The 16,494-nt window shown below is 47.8% G+C and overlaps 5 protein-coding genes across 5 annotated transcripts; 3 read left to right on the forward strand and 2 right to left on the reverse strand.

The window, feature by feature from the left end:
- Nucleotides 1-752: 752 nt before the first annotated feature.
- BP5553_10692 (uncharacterized protein) lies at nt 753-2,657 on the forward strand (the record flags this gene model as incomplete). The annotated part of the gene is made up of 1 exon (XM_032019315.1): nt 753-2,657. The coding sequence occupies one exon, from the start codon at nt 753-755 to the stop codon at nt 2,655-2,657; it is 1,905 nt and encodes a 634-aa protein (XP_031864527.1).
- Nucleotides 2,658-3,858: 1,201 nt separating this feature from the next.
- On the reverse strand, nt 3,859-6,308 carry BP5553_10693 (Uncharacterized protein; the record flags this gene model as incomplete). Its single annotated transcript, XM_032019316.1, has 5 exons — nt 3,859-4,129; nt 4,182-4,840; nt 4,890-5,111; nt 5,161-5,804; nt 5,852-6,308. 5 exons carry the CDS (start codon nt 6,306-6,308, stop codon nt 3,859-3,861), a joined length of 2,253 nt encoding a protein of 750 aa, XP_031864528.1.
- Nucleotides 6,309-7,195: 887 nt separating this feature from the next.
- On the forward strand, nt 7,196-8,758 carry BP5553_10694 (putative CDS1-CDP-diacylglycerol synthase; the record flags this gene model as incomplete). Its single annotated transcript, XM_032019317.1, has 5 exons — nt 7,196-7,351; nt 7,415-7,781; nt 7,834-8,180; nt 8,227-8,673; nt 8,720-8,758. 5 exons carry the CDS (start codon nt 7,196-7,198, stop codon nt 8,756-8,758), a joined length of 1,356 nt encoding a protein of 451 aa, XP_031864529.1.
- A 614-nt stretch (nt 8,759-9,372) lies between these two features.
- Nucleotides 9,373-12,013, forward strand: BP5553_10695 (uncharacterized protein; the record flags this gene model as incomplete). The annotated part of the gene is made up of 5 exons (XM_032019318.1): nt 9,373-9,919; nt 10,059-10,830; nt 10,880-11,073; nt 11,146-11,501; nt 11,597-12,013. The coding sequence occupies 5 exons, from the start codon at nt 9,373-9,375 to the stop codon at nt 12,011-12,013; spliced, it is 2,286 nt and encodes a 761-aa protein (XP_031864530.1).
- Nucleotides 12,014-12,480: 467 nt separating this feature from the next.
- BP5553_10696 (Cytochrome P450) lies at nt 12,481-14,370 on the reverse strand (the record flags this gene model as incomplete). Its single annotated transcript, XM_032019319.1, has 3 exons — nt 12,481-13,251; nt 13,327-14,089; nt 14,156-14,370. The coding sequence occupies 3 exons, from the start codon at nt 14,368-14,370 to the stop codon at nt 12,481-12,483; spliced, it is 1,749 nt and encodes a 582-aa protein (XP_031864531.1).
- Nucleotides 14,371-16,494: the final 2,124 nt, after the last annotated feature.

The raw sequence follows: 16,494 nt of genomic DNA on the forward strand, positions 1-16,494 counted from the left end.
GCCACGTGGGAAAATTGCTTAGCTAATGTGTCCAGGATAGGGGCGTCAATCGCAAGTGGTGGAACGATACGCAGCAATATAATCGATAGGGTTAAACACCAAGGAATCGATGTGTGTGTGTATTGAACTCAGTGAGCCTCCCACTAATATATACAGCAAAAGGGGGCTGTCCTGCCACGTACAATCACATTGCATAACCCTAAGCAATTTGACAAAGGAGTTAACCGAGCCCGACGAGAGAGGGACCATCTTGTATCGTTACTACATGTATTGTATGTACAGTAAGTATTGTATAGAAATCCACTATATGTGAACTCGGATTAGGCTCAAGCATGAATCAATCATTCCTCGGTGCTTAATCGGCTAACGTACTTCTCTAATACTATATTGTACTTGCAACTAATAACCTAAGATAACCCTGATGATAGCCGGCGGCACCAATGCCGACGGCGCCCTGGCCGCCGGCCATATCTGTTCGATTACATTCACAACATTCCTAGGTAGTTTTTCCTGCCACCAACGTTAATACAGCCTAGTGTGGATATGTGACTTATTCGACTACAGTAATAAATTCTTGATCAACTGCCCACAACATTAAAAATATATTTCTGGGCCTTCTACATAGGACGAGCGATTCTAAAACCAAAATACTGCCATGACATTAATACAGTGCGGTAAGCCCTCTTGCTATAATCTCTTTATACATTGCGACACGACGTCCTCTCTCTTCCTGCTGCTGATATTGTTTATTCATGACCACAGAATATGCCCCGGCGAGTCACCCGCTTACAATACTCGACTGGAAGCTCGCCCAGAAAACCGGCGATCCCCTTTCCCGGCTGCTGAGTGTCCACGAGTCTCTAGACCCAGCAGATCCAGCATGGATATCGCTGTCTTCGGCCGACCATATCCGCCAGCAATGGCATCGAGTCCTGCAGTTACAAGCTAAAGGTCACGCCCTCCCTCTATTTGGAGTTCCATTTGCGGTCAAGGACAACATCGATGCTACCGGGCTGGCCACTACCGCCGCGTGTCCAGATTTCTCGTATAGCCCCGCGGAGGATGCCTCTGTCGTCCGGATAATCAAGGCAGCGGGAGCCGTCCTTATGGGAAAAACCAATCTCGATGCCTTCGCCACAGGGCTGGTTGGGGTTCGATCTCCCTATGGTGCCGTTCCAAACACCTTCAACGACAAATACGTTTCTGGCGGCTCAAGCTCTGGCTCAGCATCAGTGGTCGCACGCGGACTCGTGCCATTCTCTCTTGGTACCGATACTGCCGGGTCAGGGAGGGTGCCTGCGGGTTTCAACAATATCGTGGGCTTGAAACCTACCCGTGGTGCACTTAGTACGACAGGTGTTGTGCCTGCTTGCCGAACCCTTGACTGTGTATCCATTTTTGCATTGGTGGTGGAAGATGCGAAGTTGGTCTTTGATATAGCAGCCAAGTATGATCCAGACGATAGCTTTTCGAGGCCGGTTATCAGAAACCCACCAATGTCAATTCCCAGCCGTCCAAGGATTGCAATCTGTGACAGCCCGCCTTGGTTCGGTGGAGATAGACAACACCACGATTCCTATCACCAGGCTCTCGAGGGAGCAACTGCCCTGGGCTGGGATATCCAACCCAATGACTTTTCCCTTCTCTTCAAACTGTCGAGCTTTCTCTACGAAGGTCCATGGGTTGCGGAGCGCCTTGCTGCCATCAAAACCTTCATCCAAAGGCCCGATGCCGGAATCGACCCGACCGTCCGTGGTATAATCAAAGATGCCTCCAAATTCAGCGCGGTTGACTTTTTTACTGCTGAATATTCCCGGAGAGATCTAGCCCTTGCAGTGGAGAACCAGTTCCAACATTATGACGCCATCTTAGTGCCGACAACACCGACATTTCCCACGATTGAACAGGTTCACCAGGAGCCGCTTCTAGAAAATTCAAGGTTGGGAACCTTCACCAATTTTGTAAACCTCCTTGACTGGTCCGCAATCTCCGTTCCAGCGGGTTTGAGGTCAGACGGCCTGCCATTTGGACTTACGATTATCTCGACTCGATGGCAAGAGGAAAAGCTGTGCCAACTCGGCGCTCAGTTTTCTGCTTCAATGCCACGAAAACTCGGGGCCACAAACTGCAAATCCCAAGATTTGCCCATGTCCAGCCTCGTGGAAACTGAAACCTCACCTAGCACCTCGCAACTAGTAATTGTTGGTGCTCACTTGTCTGGATTTCCTCTGAACTACCAGCTAAAGGATTCCGGTGCAACGTTCAATCGCACAGCCAAAACTTCCCCCTTGTATCGTCTTTATGAACTTTCCAGCCCTGCGCATGCTATCAGGAAACCGGGCCTGAAGAGAATCGCCGGCGGGTCGACGATGCTCGGCTCTTCTATCGACGTGGAGATTTGGGACATACCCAGCGAAACCCTTGGGAAATTCATGGCCTTTATTCCACCACCTCTGGCCATAGGATCTGTGGAGATGTCCGATGGTAGTTGGGTAAAAGGGTTTGTTTGCGAACCATGGGGACTAGATGATGCAATGGATATCACAGCATCAGGTGGTTGGAGAGCGCACATGGCTACTGAGGCTGGTAAGAAGAATAAGATATCCCCGCAAAAGACAAACGGACATCAGTTACACGAGATCCTTGTTGAAGCATAGTACAGAATAGATAAAATAGCTATCTATAAGGAAAGAGAGAGATTCCTGAGGAAGCCTCTGATTTAAGTTAATTATTGTTATTACGCAAGCGCTTAATTACAGCGCTTGGCTCTAGGCTATGCTCATATGACCGGTCATCCGAGCTTCGATTATAGCGAATTATTAGAAGGATTTGGTGCTAAACTGTTTCTGCCTATATTGTTACTCGTAGGCATGACGGTCATTACCTAGATATGATTACGGCATCGCCCTCCCATACTACTTTCTATACAATCTAGATAGCCTACGTATAGGGTACTATCATTATTTAATCCTATTCTATTCGGTCGCAAAGTGAAGCTATTAGTAGTCGCCCATCGCCCTTTCCAGCCTAGCTATCTCGCTCAGCGGCGTGGGTACTCAAAGTAGGATAGGGGCTACGCCTTCTACCCAGCCCTTCTCTCCAGGCCTTCAGGCCCTTACTTACTGTAGGGGGTTCATTCAGGTCTCCCTTCAGGCCTCCCTTCAGGTCTTAGTAGTCCTGAAACTAACTACAGCATATTACTATAGGGCCTGCTATAGGCCTCGGTACACGGTAACTTAGGCCTCGGTACACGGTAGCTTAGGCCTCGGGACACGGTGGCTTAGGCCTGGGGAGCTGCAGCTGCCTGACTCGGCGGTACGGTCACCCGGCGCTCGCCCTACAGAGTACTCTGTAGGCCTTTCTACCTTGTAGCTTAGGCCAAACACCTACTATAGCGCACCCCTATAAAGTACCTTTATAAGATCTCCTTTTAAAGCTATATATCCCTATAGCGGGATATATATACTAATAAAGAGTATATAGAGTATATAGAGTAACGGTGCGAAAACGACTCGAGTAACCACCAGCGAATATCTGCTGTTTGGTTTTTTTTCTCTTTAGACATATATTCTAGACATATTATGAAGTAGTCTGGTGCGGTGCCTTCTGCTTTGTCTTGTCATCTAGATGTGGGGCAAGGATTCACTAAGAGGAATAGAGCTCTCACCCACTCGTTATGTCTTATCATCAAGAAAATGCGGGATTAGAATCGAAAGATTCAAATTATCATACTATGCCTATACTGATAACAAAAAACCGTACCGCCACACATGCAATGCTTCCGAATCCAAACTCCGGCAATGCCCAATTTAACGCCACCCCGAGCACCCCATATATCCACAGTGCATCATATATATTTTAAGAAGTTGAGAATGCCGAATGTATGGCATCTCCTTCCTCAGGCGTAACGACGCGCTCAAGCATCTCTAACGCATAAGCCGCGACATCTGGATCAATCCCCGATTCCAGCAACAGGTCATCCTCCGTGAAATTCAACCGGGAAAGAGATAGGAGGTATTTCTGCGAACCACCGCGGATTACGGCGAGTTTCTTTTGTATGTCGATATCGTCGCCGAATCTTGTGACGATGTGATATAATAATCGTGTTGCTAGACTGATAATTCGGGCACTGGTGGGCTGTTAGTGTTTGATATGGCGGATGAGGACATGATGGGAAATACCTTTCCTCGTGACGAGCTTTGTAGTCGTACAAATCATCCAGCTCGTCGCTGATGAGGCTAACAAGCCTACCTATCGTAAGGGGATGCATTGCCATGGCCCGACTTGCGAAAGATGATCGAGTCATACTGGTCATGAGCTGTAAAACATTAAGGCGAAGTTTGGATAGGGCACCCAGTTCCATTTTCTCCGAACTTCCCGGCAAGGGTGGAATTTCGAAGAGGGTATATGTGAGCCTTTCCAAAATATTGTCGACGACTTGTAGTTCCGGTATGCCCTCGACCGTGATGGCACCAAAACTGTCTCTGAACACACTAGTCGAAAGTAGGGGTAGCATCATCTCAAAATCCGGAGTCGGGTGGTTAGGACTAAGCATAACGAGAACAAAATCGTAACGCATGAACTTCCAGAATCGGGTGATATGTTCTTGCTCGGGCATGCATCCAAGCGCCACAAGGTGAAGCAGAGCTAGGCACGATGATACGTTCACGCTTTTATCGTAGGCCTCTGTCGAATGTCCCTTGAAGCGCGGTATAACCACAAGATCTGCAGTAAGCTGGGCGAGCGGAACAATTGAATCCGTAATATGAGGAGCAACCGAAGTGGTCTTCAGCTCCAAGGCGAAAGTCAACAGATCGATAAGGAGGTAGATTGGTGCGAGCTGGGTCCATTGTCAGAATATCTGGATTAAAGCAGAGGGGGGACTTTACATATTTCTCCTTCATGCAACTTGACCACATTGATATCAAAAGTTCGCAAAAGTCGATCGGAAGAGCTTTCTGAGACTTCTTGAGCCCCAGTACGGGTATCTTTCCCAACAAGACGGACTGAAAGGATTCCTTTGGAGTGGACGGCAGCGCATATTTATCCAGCTCTTGCACCGTTCGAAGATGGTCGGGATTGAGTCGGTGGTCTAGCATAGTTCCAAGGAACTAGTATATCAGTTGCCGGTTTGGAAATACTCGGAGTCTTTAATCTTACATCAAATCGATCATCCTGCCTACTCAAGCTATCTATGATCGATTCATCAAACACTAAGTTCTTGGCCTCAGGCTTTTCCGTAGGTTCGTCATCCACCTGCACTTCCAATGCAGCAATTGGGCTTTCGACAGTCTTCCGTCTCCGCTTACTGCCTACCCGAGATGGAGAGCCCGCTACCTTCTTTTGGAATTTTGAAGGGGAGAGTTTGGACGGAGAGAGGAACTCAATTTCATCGTCATCAAACCCATCCCTGTGCGGAAGCGCCTTCTTCTTCTTCGGGGTGGTCAGAAGAGCTCCTTTTGTCTCCGCTTCCTTAATTTTACTCATCCTTCGGACTTTTTCGGTCTCCTCTGCCAAATCCCGCCTAATGAATTCTCGTTCAGTTGCAGCATTCTTCTCCGCTATTCGGGCAGCCTCGAGAGCCTTTTCTTGTTTCGCTAATTTGTCCTCGTTGAGTTTTCGAAGAGCAGCCATCTCACGCTCATATTGCTTCGCGGCCTTCTCTTGCTTGCTCCGAACAATGGCAATCTCGCCCGCCTTTGCATTGAGGCCCGATTTTAAAGCATCTCGTTCTTTTAGCAGCTTCAATATGTTAGTATATTTCGTGTGTGGTAGTTGCAGGGTCTTGCCTCCTGGATCTGGATCTGCAATGCCTCAACGCCACTATCCGACTCGAGTGAGGGCTGGCTACCCTGTTCGACGACCATTGACTCATTCTGTGGGATAGAAATCCGCGAGGTGGTCGGATTTGGCAGATTGAAGAGCGGTGGGGGGCCGACATTATTTCTTTGTGGGTACGTTATGGTAGAATGAGGGTTGCTGATCGTTCCATATCGTTGCTGGGGCAAGGCTTGCCTCTGGGCTAACTGGCCTGGGATATTTCGTTGCAGAGCTGGGATAATAGCTCTGGCTGGGGTGCTTCTTGACTCGTCAATAACCACGGCATCGTCAAGGTCCTCGTCATCAATATCATCGCCGTAGTCTGAAGAAGGAGGCACCCTTATGGCCGCGGGCTTCGAGATGCCGGCTTGGGTCTGCGCCTGGGTGAACTGAATTGCATTGGTCTCCAACTCGTCGAGATAGTGGTTTGGCAGATTGTCCAACTCATCATCGGAGAAGAAATCGTCGCCACCATTGTGAGCCGGCATCATGTAAAGCCGGCATTGGATAGGTGAGCAGACAGAGTTCGCATTATTGAAATTATTATTGTTGTTGTGTACTGAGCACTTGGGAGACGCGATTCTGCCGCTGCCCACCGCCTAACGATGAGTCGTTGCTGGTATTTCTCCAGCGACCAAAAACATTAATTACCGTTATGATTATAATAATAACAGCGGCGTACTTTTTAGGCACGGAGAAAGCGCCACTTAGAGATAGTGCGAGCTTTATAAAGTTTATCTAGCTCAAGTAGGTAGGTAGGGAAATTCCTGCTCTGTTTGCAGCCCTTACCAGCAGTCCAGGAGACTTTCACAAGCCAACGAAGAAATTGGCAGGGCCTGGCATACATACGCTTGCAGAGAAACGAGGCCCCTAGGCACGTATAGCTAACTGCATTGCACCTAGGCGGCTATAGGCTATATGTAGCTTACCTTACCTATACCTACCTGATATCACGCAGTACTCCGTCCAGCGCATTATTAACTGGGACTCGAACACCGGCAAGGCTACTCCTATACGTCAGCGGAAACACCAGCGCCAGCCAAGACTTATCAAGCTTTGCGCCGCACAAATTGGGCCTCAACCACGTCCGCAAGACTCAACCGCTTCTCTTCCCCTTCAGTCACCCCCATTCTCTTGCCTTCGTCCTCAAAGTGCGCATATTCACCGTCCGTCGCGTCTCTTCTATCTATCCTGATGCCGGCGCGCTGAGGGGTACTCGTATATACGCATACGCAGTACTCGTACTGTAAGCAGCCTGGGCTCTTTCCCCGTTTCCAAAAGCCTCCAAGTACAAGTGATCGGCACCAACACTGGACACGAAGGGATTCCCACGCTTTTGTCCCGGTCGCATACAGAGAACTGGAAAACCGTTGCAATGGCGAAACCCCGGCGCGGAGTCAAATTCAATCACCGGAATGGTTCAAGTACGAGCCTAGACGGCGGCCGGCGGAGCAGCTTCTCAGACATCAGTGAAGCCGCATCAGAACCAGGCTCTCCGCGGCTAGGAAAGCAGAATGGCTCTGCGGCAGAAGTACGTCCGAAAACCAAGGTTCATATTTCGAGTTCAGGAGTTTTGCTAACTTGTTGCGCCCAGGCTCGAAATCAACCCTCCGAGTACGAGAAGAAGAAGCAGACCTTCATGACACGAATGCTATGGACCTTTGTTATGATCGGCGGTTTTTTCGCGGCCATGTTTATGGGACACATCTACATCATCATTATCGTTACCGCCATACAGATCATATCCTTCAAGGAGGTGATTGCGATAGCCAATGTGCCCAGTCGTGCCCGAAGATTACGGTTTACCAAGTCCCTGAATTGGTACTTTTTGGCAACAACCATGTACTTCCTCTACGGCGAGAGCGTCATTTATTATTTCAAGCACATTGTGTTGGTTGACAAGGTGCTTTCGCCATTTGCGACCCACCACCGGTTTCTCAGCTTTATGCTGTATGTCATTGGTAAGGCCGCGTTGTCCATTACGGAACATATCAGAGTGCTAACTAGTGACAGGCTTTGTGTTCTTCGTTGCATCCTTACAAGCAGGGCATTACCGTTTCCAATTTACGCAATTCGCATGGACCCACATGGCCCTATACCTCATTGTTGTCCAGGCCCATTTTATTATGAACAATGTGTTTGAGGGCATGATCTGGTTCTTCCTCCCAGTCTGCCTCGTTGTCTCCAACGACATATTCGCCTACATTGTTGGTATAACGTTCGGGAAAACACAACTAATAAAGCTGTCCCCGAAAAAGACCGTGGAAGGGTTCTTTGGTGCATGGATTTTTACGCTTATATTCGGGTTCGGCTTGACCAATATTCTGATGCGGTACAAGTACTTCATTTGCCCCGTCAATGTAAGCAGCTTCTTCCCTCATTAACAACTCGTGCTGATTTTGTCAGGATCTTGGTGCGAATATCTTCACTGGTCTAGAGTGTACACCGAACCCCGTTTTCGTGCCCCACACGTATCAGCTACCGATATGGTTCCCATTTATCAAATCATTCGAAATGGCGCCCATGCAATTCCATATTTTCATGTTCGCTACCTTCGCCTCCCTCATCGCGCCATTTGGCGGCTTCTTTGCCTCTGGCCTCAAGCGAACTTTCAAGATCAAGGATTTCGGAGACTCCATTCCCGGCCATGGTGGCATCACCGACCGCATGGATTGCCAGTTCATTATGGGCCTCTTCGCATATATGTACTATCATAGCTTCATTGCCATGCATAAAGTCTCTCTTGGAGGCGTCATCGAGACGGCTATCACGGGACTTACCCCAGAAGAGCAAATGGAATTAGTCAAGGGCATCAGCAAACATCTTGTCAACCAAGGTGCAATTGCCGAAAAGGTATGTTATAAAATGATACTTTGCAGCGTCATGCTAACTATTACAGGTGCTGAGTTGTCTGGATGTTGCCGTTCGAAGGAGATGAGAAAAAGCGCGCTCTTCAAGAGTTTTATGAGTGAAATGATCTTTCAAAAGTGAATAGCTTCTCGTGTATAATACCGCACTGTTCTCCGTTCATATCTACGGCTGCACTTGGATTATCCTTCATGTATTGAGGGTTTGGTGAATAGATTGGAGACGGATTCGGACTTACTAAGGGGTTCTCATAGCAGTAGCACCTTAGGATTGTTAATATGCAAGGCTAATCTGGGGGGAAGGGGGGAATAAAACAAAAATAACATAAAAAGCAATCAACCCCATGCTCGTTCAACGTGAAGAACCACGTGCATATTGATTGAATCGGGAACGGCGAGTGCCGTTCCGACATCTTGAACCAAATGAAGAAGCTGGGTTATAATTATCGAGCTCCAACAGATGTAAACATCAACTCGAAACACAAAAGTCCGATCACTAGAATGGATGCGTTCGCATCTGAGCTTACCTTTTGAAAGCTGTTTTCACTTCAAGATCTCTTTTTTCTAACGGAACAAATTTCCTTATCCCAACTCCGGTACTCCTCATTTCATTCCAGTCGCAGCAGCATATCTCTTCCTCCCAAACAATCAATTTGATTTTCAGCTCCAGTTATATTCCCAAACCATGTCCAAAACACAAATCCTCCTATCCTCGAACTGGGAATGCAAGCTCTCAAACCCCGACCGCTGCAAATCCATTCCCGCGGACTCGTCTCTAACCAGCTGGTCACCAGCCTATCACTTCCCCTCAGTAATCCATCTCGAACTCCTCACCACCAGCAAAATTCCGGATCCCAACATCGGCGAAAATGAACGGCTCGTGCAATGGGTGGGGGAATGTGATTGGGAATATCGATGTCGATTCCCCACTCCCGGAATGAAATATTCGAGGGAGGAATCAAAGGTTATGGAAATGGTATTTGAAGGCCTCGATACCTTTGCCACGGTGATGTTGAATGGAACCGTTATTTTGAAGAATGAGGATATGTTTTTACCCCAGCGGGTGGACGTTAAGCATATTTTGAATCCCGCTAGGGAAACTCTCCAGAATGAAATGACAATATTGTTTGAGAGCGCGTTGAAGAAAGGGACAGAATTGGAAATCAAGCATGGAGTTAAAGAGAGTTTGATGAGGGATCCGAGGAGGATGTATGTCCGGAAGGCTCAGGTAGGTAATTCCTCACGTACCGGTTTGAAGCCGATGCTAACTGGAGTGCAAGTATCACTGGGGTTGAGATTGGGGGCCTAATATGGTTACATGTGGCCCTTATCTTCCAATATTTTTGGAACATTATAATGTCCGCATTGAAGATCTCCACGTCACCACAACACTGGCTGAAGATCATGCCTCAGCTGAGATTTGCGTTGTGACAAACCTATCTACATCTTTGCAATCAGGAATGAGACTTGAGGTCGGAATTGTTGATACCGTGGGAAAGATTGTTGCCAAACATCAACTAGAAATGAGACATTCATCAACTTCAGAATGCAAAATCTCAATTCAAAATCCAAACCCAGGGTGGCCCAACGGCCTCGGCCTTCAAAGCCTATATACAGCGAATGTCACCCTCCTCAACACCACCAACTCTCAAACACTAGACAATAAATCCACCAAATTCGGAATCCGCACCATAGCTCTAATCCAGCGCCCCCTAGCCTCTGCTCCAGGTACAACATTTCTATTCTCCATCAACAACCACTCCACCTTCATCCAAGGCGCAAACTGGGTGCCCGCCGACAATTTTCTCCCCCGACTAACACGCTCCCGCTACTTCTCCATCCTCCGCATGGCAAAACGGGCAAATCTCAACATGATCCGCGTCTGGGGCGGCGGCATCTACGAATCGGAAGACTTCTTCGATGCTTGTGATGAACTTGGCTTGCTGGTCTGGCATGATTATGCTTTCGCCTGCGGAGATTTCCCCGTGCACGAGGGGTTCCTGGAGAATGTGCGGAAGGAGGTTAGGGCCCAGACGGTGAGGGTGAGGAATAGAGCAAGCTTGGCCGTGATTTGTGGGGGGAATGAAGATTTTATGTTGGCGGATGAGGATGGGGAGGCTTTGCCGGGGTTGTGGATGAAAAAGTTGGTTTTAGTTCGGTCAAACGAAGAGGGCGGTGCTAATGCACGATAGGAAACACTACGATCATACTGATACTGTAGGACCATTTGAGGATACTGATTTTCCTCAAAGGAAGATATATCTTGATATCATCCCAAAGATGGTCGAAGAACTTTGTCCTGATATTCAATATTGGCCGAACTCACCCTGGGGCGGCAAAGAAAAGGCAAATGATCCAACAGTGGGAGATATCCATCAATGGGACGGTAAGGGCACCCTTCTTCTTCCTCAATATTTCATCCTCTCCTTTGGTTCTTTCTAATCCCATATGCCCATAGTATGGCATGGCAAATCACGATCCTACCAAGATTACGCCTCCCTCTCAGGGCGCTTGGTCTCCGAGTTTGGCATGCATGGCTTTCCCGATATGCGAACCATCAACCACTTCGCTCCAGACCAACGCGACCGCCATCCACAGTCCAAAGTCATAGATTGCCATAATAAAGGCCACGGCTCGGAAACGCGCATTGTAAGGTACCTAGCGGAGAATTTCAGGTATAGCATGGACTTAGAGGTTTTTGCATATGTGAGTCAGCTGATGCAAAGTGAAGCACTTGGGTATGCATTGAGTGGCTGGAAGAGGTTGTTTGGAGGTAAAGGGATGGAGGAGTGCGCAGGATTGATTATCTGGCAGGTAGGTTCATCCATTTCTCCCTTTTAAACCTGCATCTTAGATCCAAAAATAGAACATGGACGAAAGAAAGAGACTAATCGAACCCGCCAAAATAGCTGAATGATGTATACCCGTGCACCTCATGGTCCATCATCGACTACTTCCTCCGTCCCAAGCCCTCCTTCTATACGATCCGCCGCTGCTTTCTTCCTTACAGCATTGGTATCCAACGGTCTCCCCCCTCACGTTGGGTGGACGATGATAGGCCACGCGATACGTACATCCCTAGTTTTGACATCTTTGCGCACAATTCTACGGTGAAGGAAGTGAAATTTGTGTTGAGGATTAGAGCGTATGACATGTTCACACGCGAATATTTAGACTATCCTCAGGAGAATCAAGAGGTGCTGTTAGGAGCGAACCGCAATACAGAGCTAGGGCGAATCGAGAATCCTGGCAGCGTGACAGAAGATAGTCTCATTGTTCTGTGTGCTAGTTTGCTTGATCCCCATTACGGGGCAGGTGGAGGCTAGGATCGTGAATTGGCCGGAACCATTTCGATATTTGACTTGGAGAAAGGATACGAGAGTTGATATTGAAGTACAGGAACTACGCGATGGTGCGTCTGAGTGGGATACATTTGTCAAGCTGGGAGCGAATTATCCAGTGGAGGGGGTAGTGTTATATATCGCGTATGACGATGGGGAGGATGCGGTTTGGGAGGATAACTGTTTGGATCTGATGCCCGGGGAGGAGATGTTTGTCAGGGCTAGGGGATTGGAGGGGCGGGAGGTGAAAAGTAGGTGGTTGGGGCATTGGGAGGTAAGGTCTTGATGATGATCGAGATAACCCTTGAGGCGGGAATACAACTCGTAAGGTATGAATATATAACTCTAGAGATGGTGTCATTATCAGGGTCTCATCCAAGTACAATTATATACGGCGCAAAATACTATTAATCCCTCCTCTCCAACCCTTCAATTTCCAATGGTAGGAGAGTTCATCGTTCCCTCCTTCTCATCCTAACCATCAAGCCCCTATCGGGGAACAAGCCGCCCTGCTTCGAAAGATCCGGCTCAGGCACACCCCTCTTTGCAAGTTCCTTCTCATCAACCTCAATTTCCAACTTCAACATCAGTGCTGCCAATCCCCCCATAATCTCGTTCGTAGCAAAATGCCTTCCGGGGCAAAGCGTGGTGCCGCCACCAAATGGCCTTAGAGCCAACATCCGTTTCTGCATATCCTTAGATTTCGGCCCTGAAACAGGCTCCACGGCTTTATTCTTGGATAGACGAGTGGGCCTTGGAGTGGGGTGTGTGATTACGTCGGCGGCATAATTAGTTTCCGCTTCGGCGTTCTCTTCTACACGGAGAGCTTCGCTTTTATCATCACCTCCGTCGTCTAGAAATCGCTCGGCCCAGAATTTCGAGGGGTGAGATTCGGGTTTTCCTTCGACGAGCCAGGCTTCTTCGTCCGTTTGGAGCGTGCGTGAATGGACGATTGCCATATTACCTTTTTTGAGAAGGTATGGCCCGAGCTGGACATCTTCCCGGACAACACGTGGAGAGGGAGATGCGGTTGCCCAGCGGAGTGCTTCGAGATATACTGATTTGAATCGTGGTGATGTGGTAACCTTTCTAATATCGAGATTCCCTAGAGTTGGATCTTTAACGCAGGATGACACTTCGGTGACTAGGGTCTTAAGAAGAGTTGGCGAGAGAACAGCTTGTATCATGACTTGCATTACGATGGGGATGGCGTTTGCGTTTAGCTGGGATCTTGTCAGTATACATACATCATCTCATCTGGTGGAGAAGGGAAGTGACGAAATGGAGGGAAGTCTTACTCCCCAAATAAAAACAACATGGTTCCCAGCGCGGAGCTTGGTCTCAAGCCCATCCCTCCTCAGCAGTTCATTTCGCAAGCGCACAAATCGCAGTCCCCAATAAGGATCCCAATCAGGATCTCCCTCAATCTTTCCGTCCTTCTCGGCTTGCAACGCGTCAGCCTCCCACTTCTCACTCAGCTCCTGGCCCCTGTCTAACAAAGCATACGCCTTTGGAATCACAAATCTCGGCATCTGAGTAAAGAGAGACTGGAAATGCTTGTCGAATTCCCAGAGCCATGTATCGATATCAGGCCAAATTTCGTAAATATGGGTTCCAAACAGGGCAGTGATAGATGCATGTGACCAGACTTGTTTGATATACTCACACAAGTCCAGAGTCTGCCACTCAAAGCTAGATTCTTGATCGGCCGGGAATTTCTTATCAATATCATCATTAAGGATATCCATGAACATCGTAGTTAGCTTGTCTAGCGAATCTCCACTGAGATATTGGGGTGTCATTTTGTGCAGGTCATGAATCACACGTCTCCCGTCATCTTTGGCGTTAGTCTTTTTAGACACAACTTGAGCGCCCATTTCCAGGATTTCCATATCGTTCTTTGAAGCTCCCAGAATACCCGAGGTTTGTAGGAAGAATGGATCAAAGATGAACGTTTGCGAGCGCCGGTAAATTTGACTGGCGAGCTTGCTGTCGAAGATTAAGTATAGATGCTGGCCGGCTATTTGGACAGTGGCTGCTGGGCTTGAGGGGTGTATTGTCCTTGGTTTCAATCAGCATTTTATTGTATAATTTGATAGTTACTAAGAAAAAGCATAGGTAGCTCACCTGACCCATTCCGTGAAGCCATTGATATCTTTCATAAACGATAACCCGTGACCTAACCAAGGAATTCTATATGGCACAAGTGGAGGCTCGCCATCTGCGATCCTCCACCGGTAATCTACCCACCACCAAGTAGCAAATAATGGAATCGCGAGTAACAGGGCCCATGGCACCAGTCCTTCGACCGAAGAGAGAGACTGCAGATTCATGAAACCCATGACCGAAAGCGTCACGGGACTTGTATAGTATATGACTGAGCCAACTCCGAACCCAAGTAGATGATTGATGCAAACCAGATCAGTAACGCTATTCTGGATGTTCCTTGAACTAGCTCGAGCAGCGTTAGATCAATCAAGAGCGCGTGAGGCTGCCCAGCAGCTGTGGCCAACTCCGTCAAGGGCTGGGTAAATCGCTTATATTGTAAAACCAATACCAACAAGGTGATCTGAAAATAATGGGTGCCTGTTTGTATGTTAGACCAAATGCCATAAATTAATATTAACTGCTTGATGAAGCCAGCAATTTTTAGTTGGAGGACAGAGAGAACCTTGATGTGAAACTCGTAGTGTCCGAGGGTGCCTGGTTACCTAATGTACAGGGGCAGGACTAATGGCGCAACGCTCGGGACGGAACAACTGAGTTCCGAGTCCAGGGGGCCACCAGCCACAAATATGGGGGTTGACAGAGATCAAAACAAACAAACTAATCTTAGAGTAGATATAGTAGAGGGACAACTTGCAAACTTCATAATAAACCTTGCGAAGGAGAAGGATACCTCTGTGCAAGAATCCGAGAGATGCTATATAGTGTCATTTGCAAGACTGCTGTCATTCCAAGAAGTGTTTTGAATTGCGATATTGTTGTTATTGTTAATTTGATTGTTGGCAGGCAGTCCCGCCATTCTTTCTTCTCGATGTTTCAGATGAAGTTGAAGAGATCGACGTACTATGAAAGCGTTGGTCAGTCGGGAGCTGGGCAATTGAAGTCTATCTCAACGTTGCCACGCCAGTCATCTGCAGCTAGCTTGAGTAGTCCATCAAGAATAGCTGTTGATTAATGGGACCCAAATTGGTACACTTAATACAGGTAATTGATTGGTCAGAATGGGTCATGGAATGGGGTAATTGAATTGATTAAAAATCCTAATACTATGGGGTGAAAGCCTCACATATATAGGCAAATGAATGTATGGGGTCAGGTGATCAATCAGGTGACTCAAGGAAATAATACCGATGGTATCCGAATGGCTTCCCAGGGCCTCCGTCATCATGTGCCATACTAATTAGTATGGGATGCGATGATATCCGTGTATTCGGCTCATCGCGAGTACACATATCTCATTTCTCCTTTGTGGTGGAGAAATGCCAAGTGGGGTGCCTAAGTGGCTTGACCAGCCGGCCAGGGGAACTCCCATAACTCCCATATTCTAACAATAGCGCATGTGGGAACGTAGGACGAGAAATCACTGTAGGCCAGTTCGTCGAGGTCGGGCACCTCCTGATCGTGTATTTGACCATGGAGTTTTAACATGAAACGTATCTTGGCCCAGTGCCCACTCACGATGTGTTCCCAAGCCCGGGTGGAAATCGTAATTGGAGATGGTTCCTTGGTCCCCCAAAACCAACCCCTTGGATTGAGCTTCTCGACATGTTGTTACCGGAACATATCTTTGGCTTTTCAGTATCTATGTAGTGTGTCTTGCTCAGCGTTGAGTTTGAGTGGTGCTGAAGTTGGAAATCGAACTCGAAGCTCAATATTCTCTGGTTAAAAATACAATAATCCGATGCCTCATTCTCTCGCTGGAAGGAGAGGACGAGGGTGGGAACCGAGTACATATAAGCAACCCAATACACCGAAAGCATGGGCAAGGGCTTCGAAGCTAATATAATAGTCATGACTCACGACCCAGCCTATAGACATGCTGGCAGTGAGTAAAGGACATGACGTGCATGGCAGCTGCAACGCATGGGTAAACTCGACGACCTTAATAATGAAGTAGGCAATCCCGATCCGTTAACCACCACATATATGGTTCGTATTAGATATAAATATATAGAGAATTAGTTGATCGGTTGTAATAATAAGAAAGGCAGAGAGATATTGACCATCGCGAAGCGAGGCCATAAGCTAGAGGGGAAGTGCGGTGTTTTAGATAGTGGTCCTGCGATACGATATGGACTTTTTGGTTGGTTGACAATCCTCAGGGTTGGCGGACGGTAAACCTCATTCAATCTCCCTTTCCACTATATGTGCAAGACAGCCTTCGACTATGATCTAATTCCATAAGGTCCAGGCTTGAATTAGTCGTTGCTGGCGTGACTTCCCCTCACATTCATCGTTCG

This window comes from Venustampulla echinocandica (genome assembly GCF_003357145.1).
Source record: "Venustampulla echinocandica strain BP 5553 chromosome Unknown scaffold_18, whole genome shotgun sequence".
Lineage (NCBI taxonomy): Eukaryota > Fungi > Ascomycota > Leotiomycetes > Helotiales > Pleuroascaceae > Venustampulla > Venustampulla echinocandica.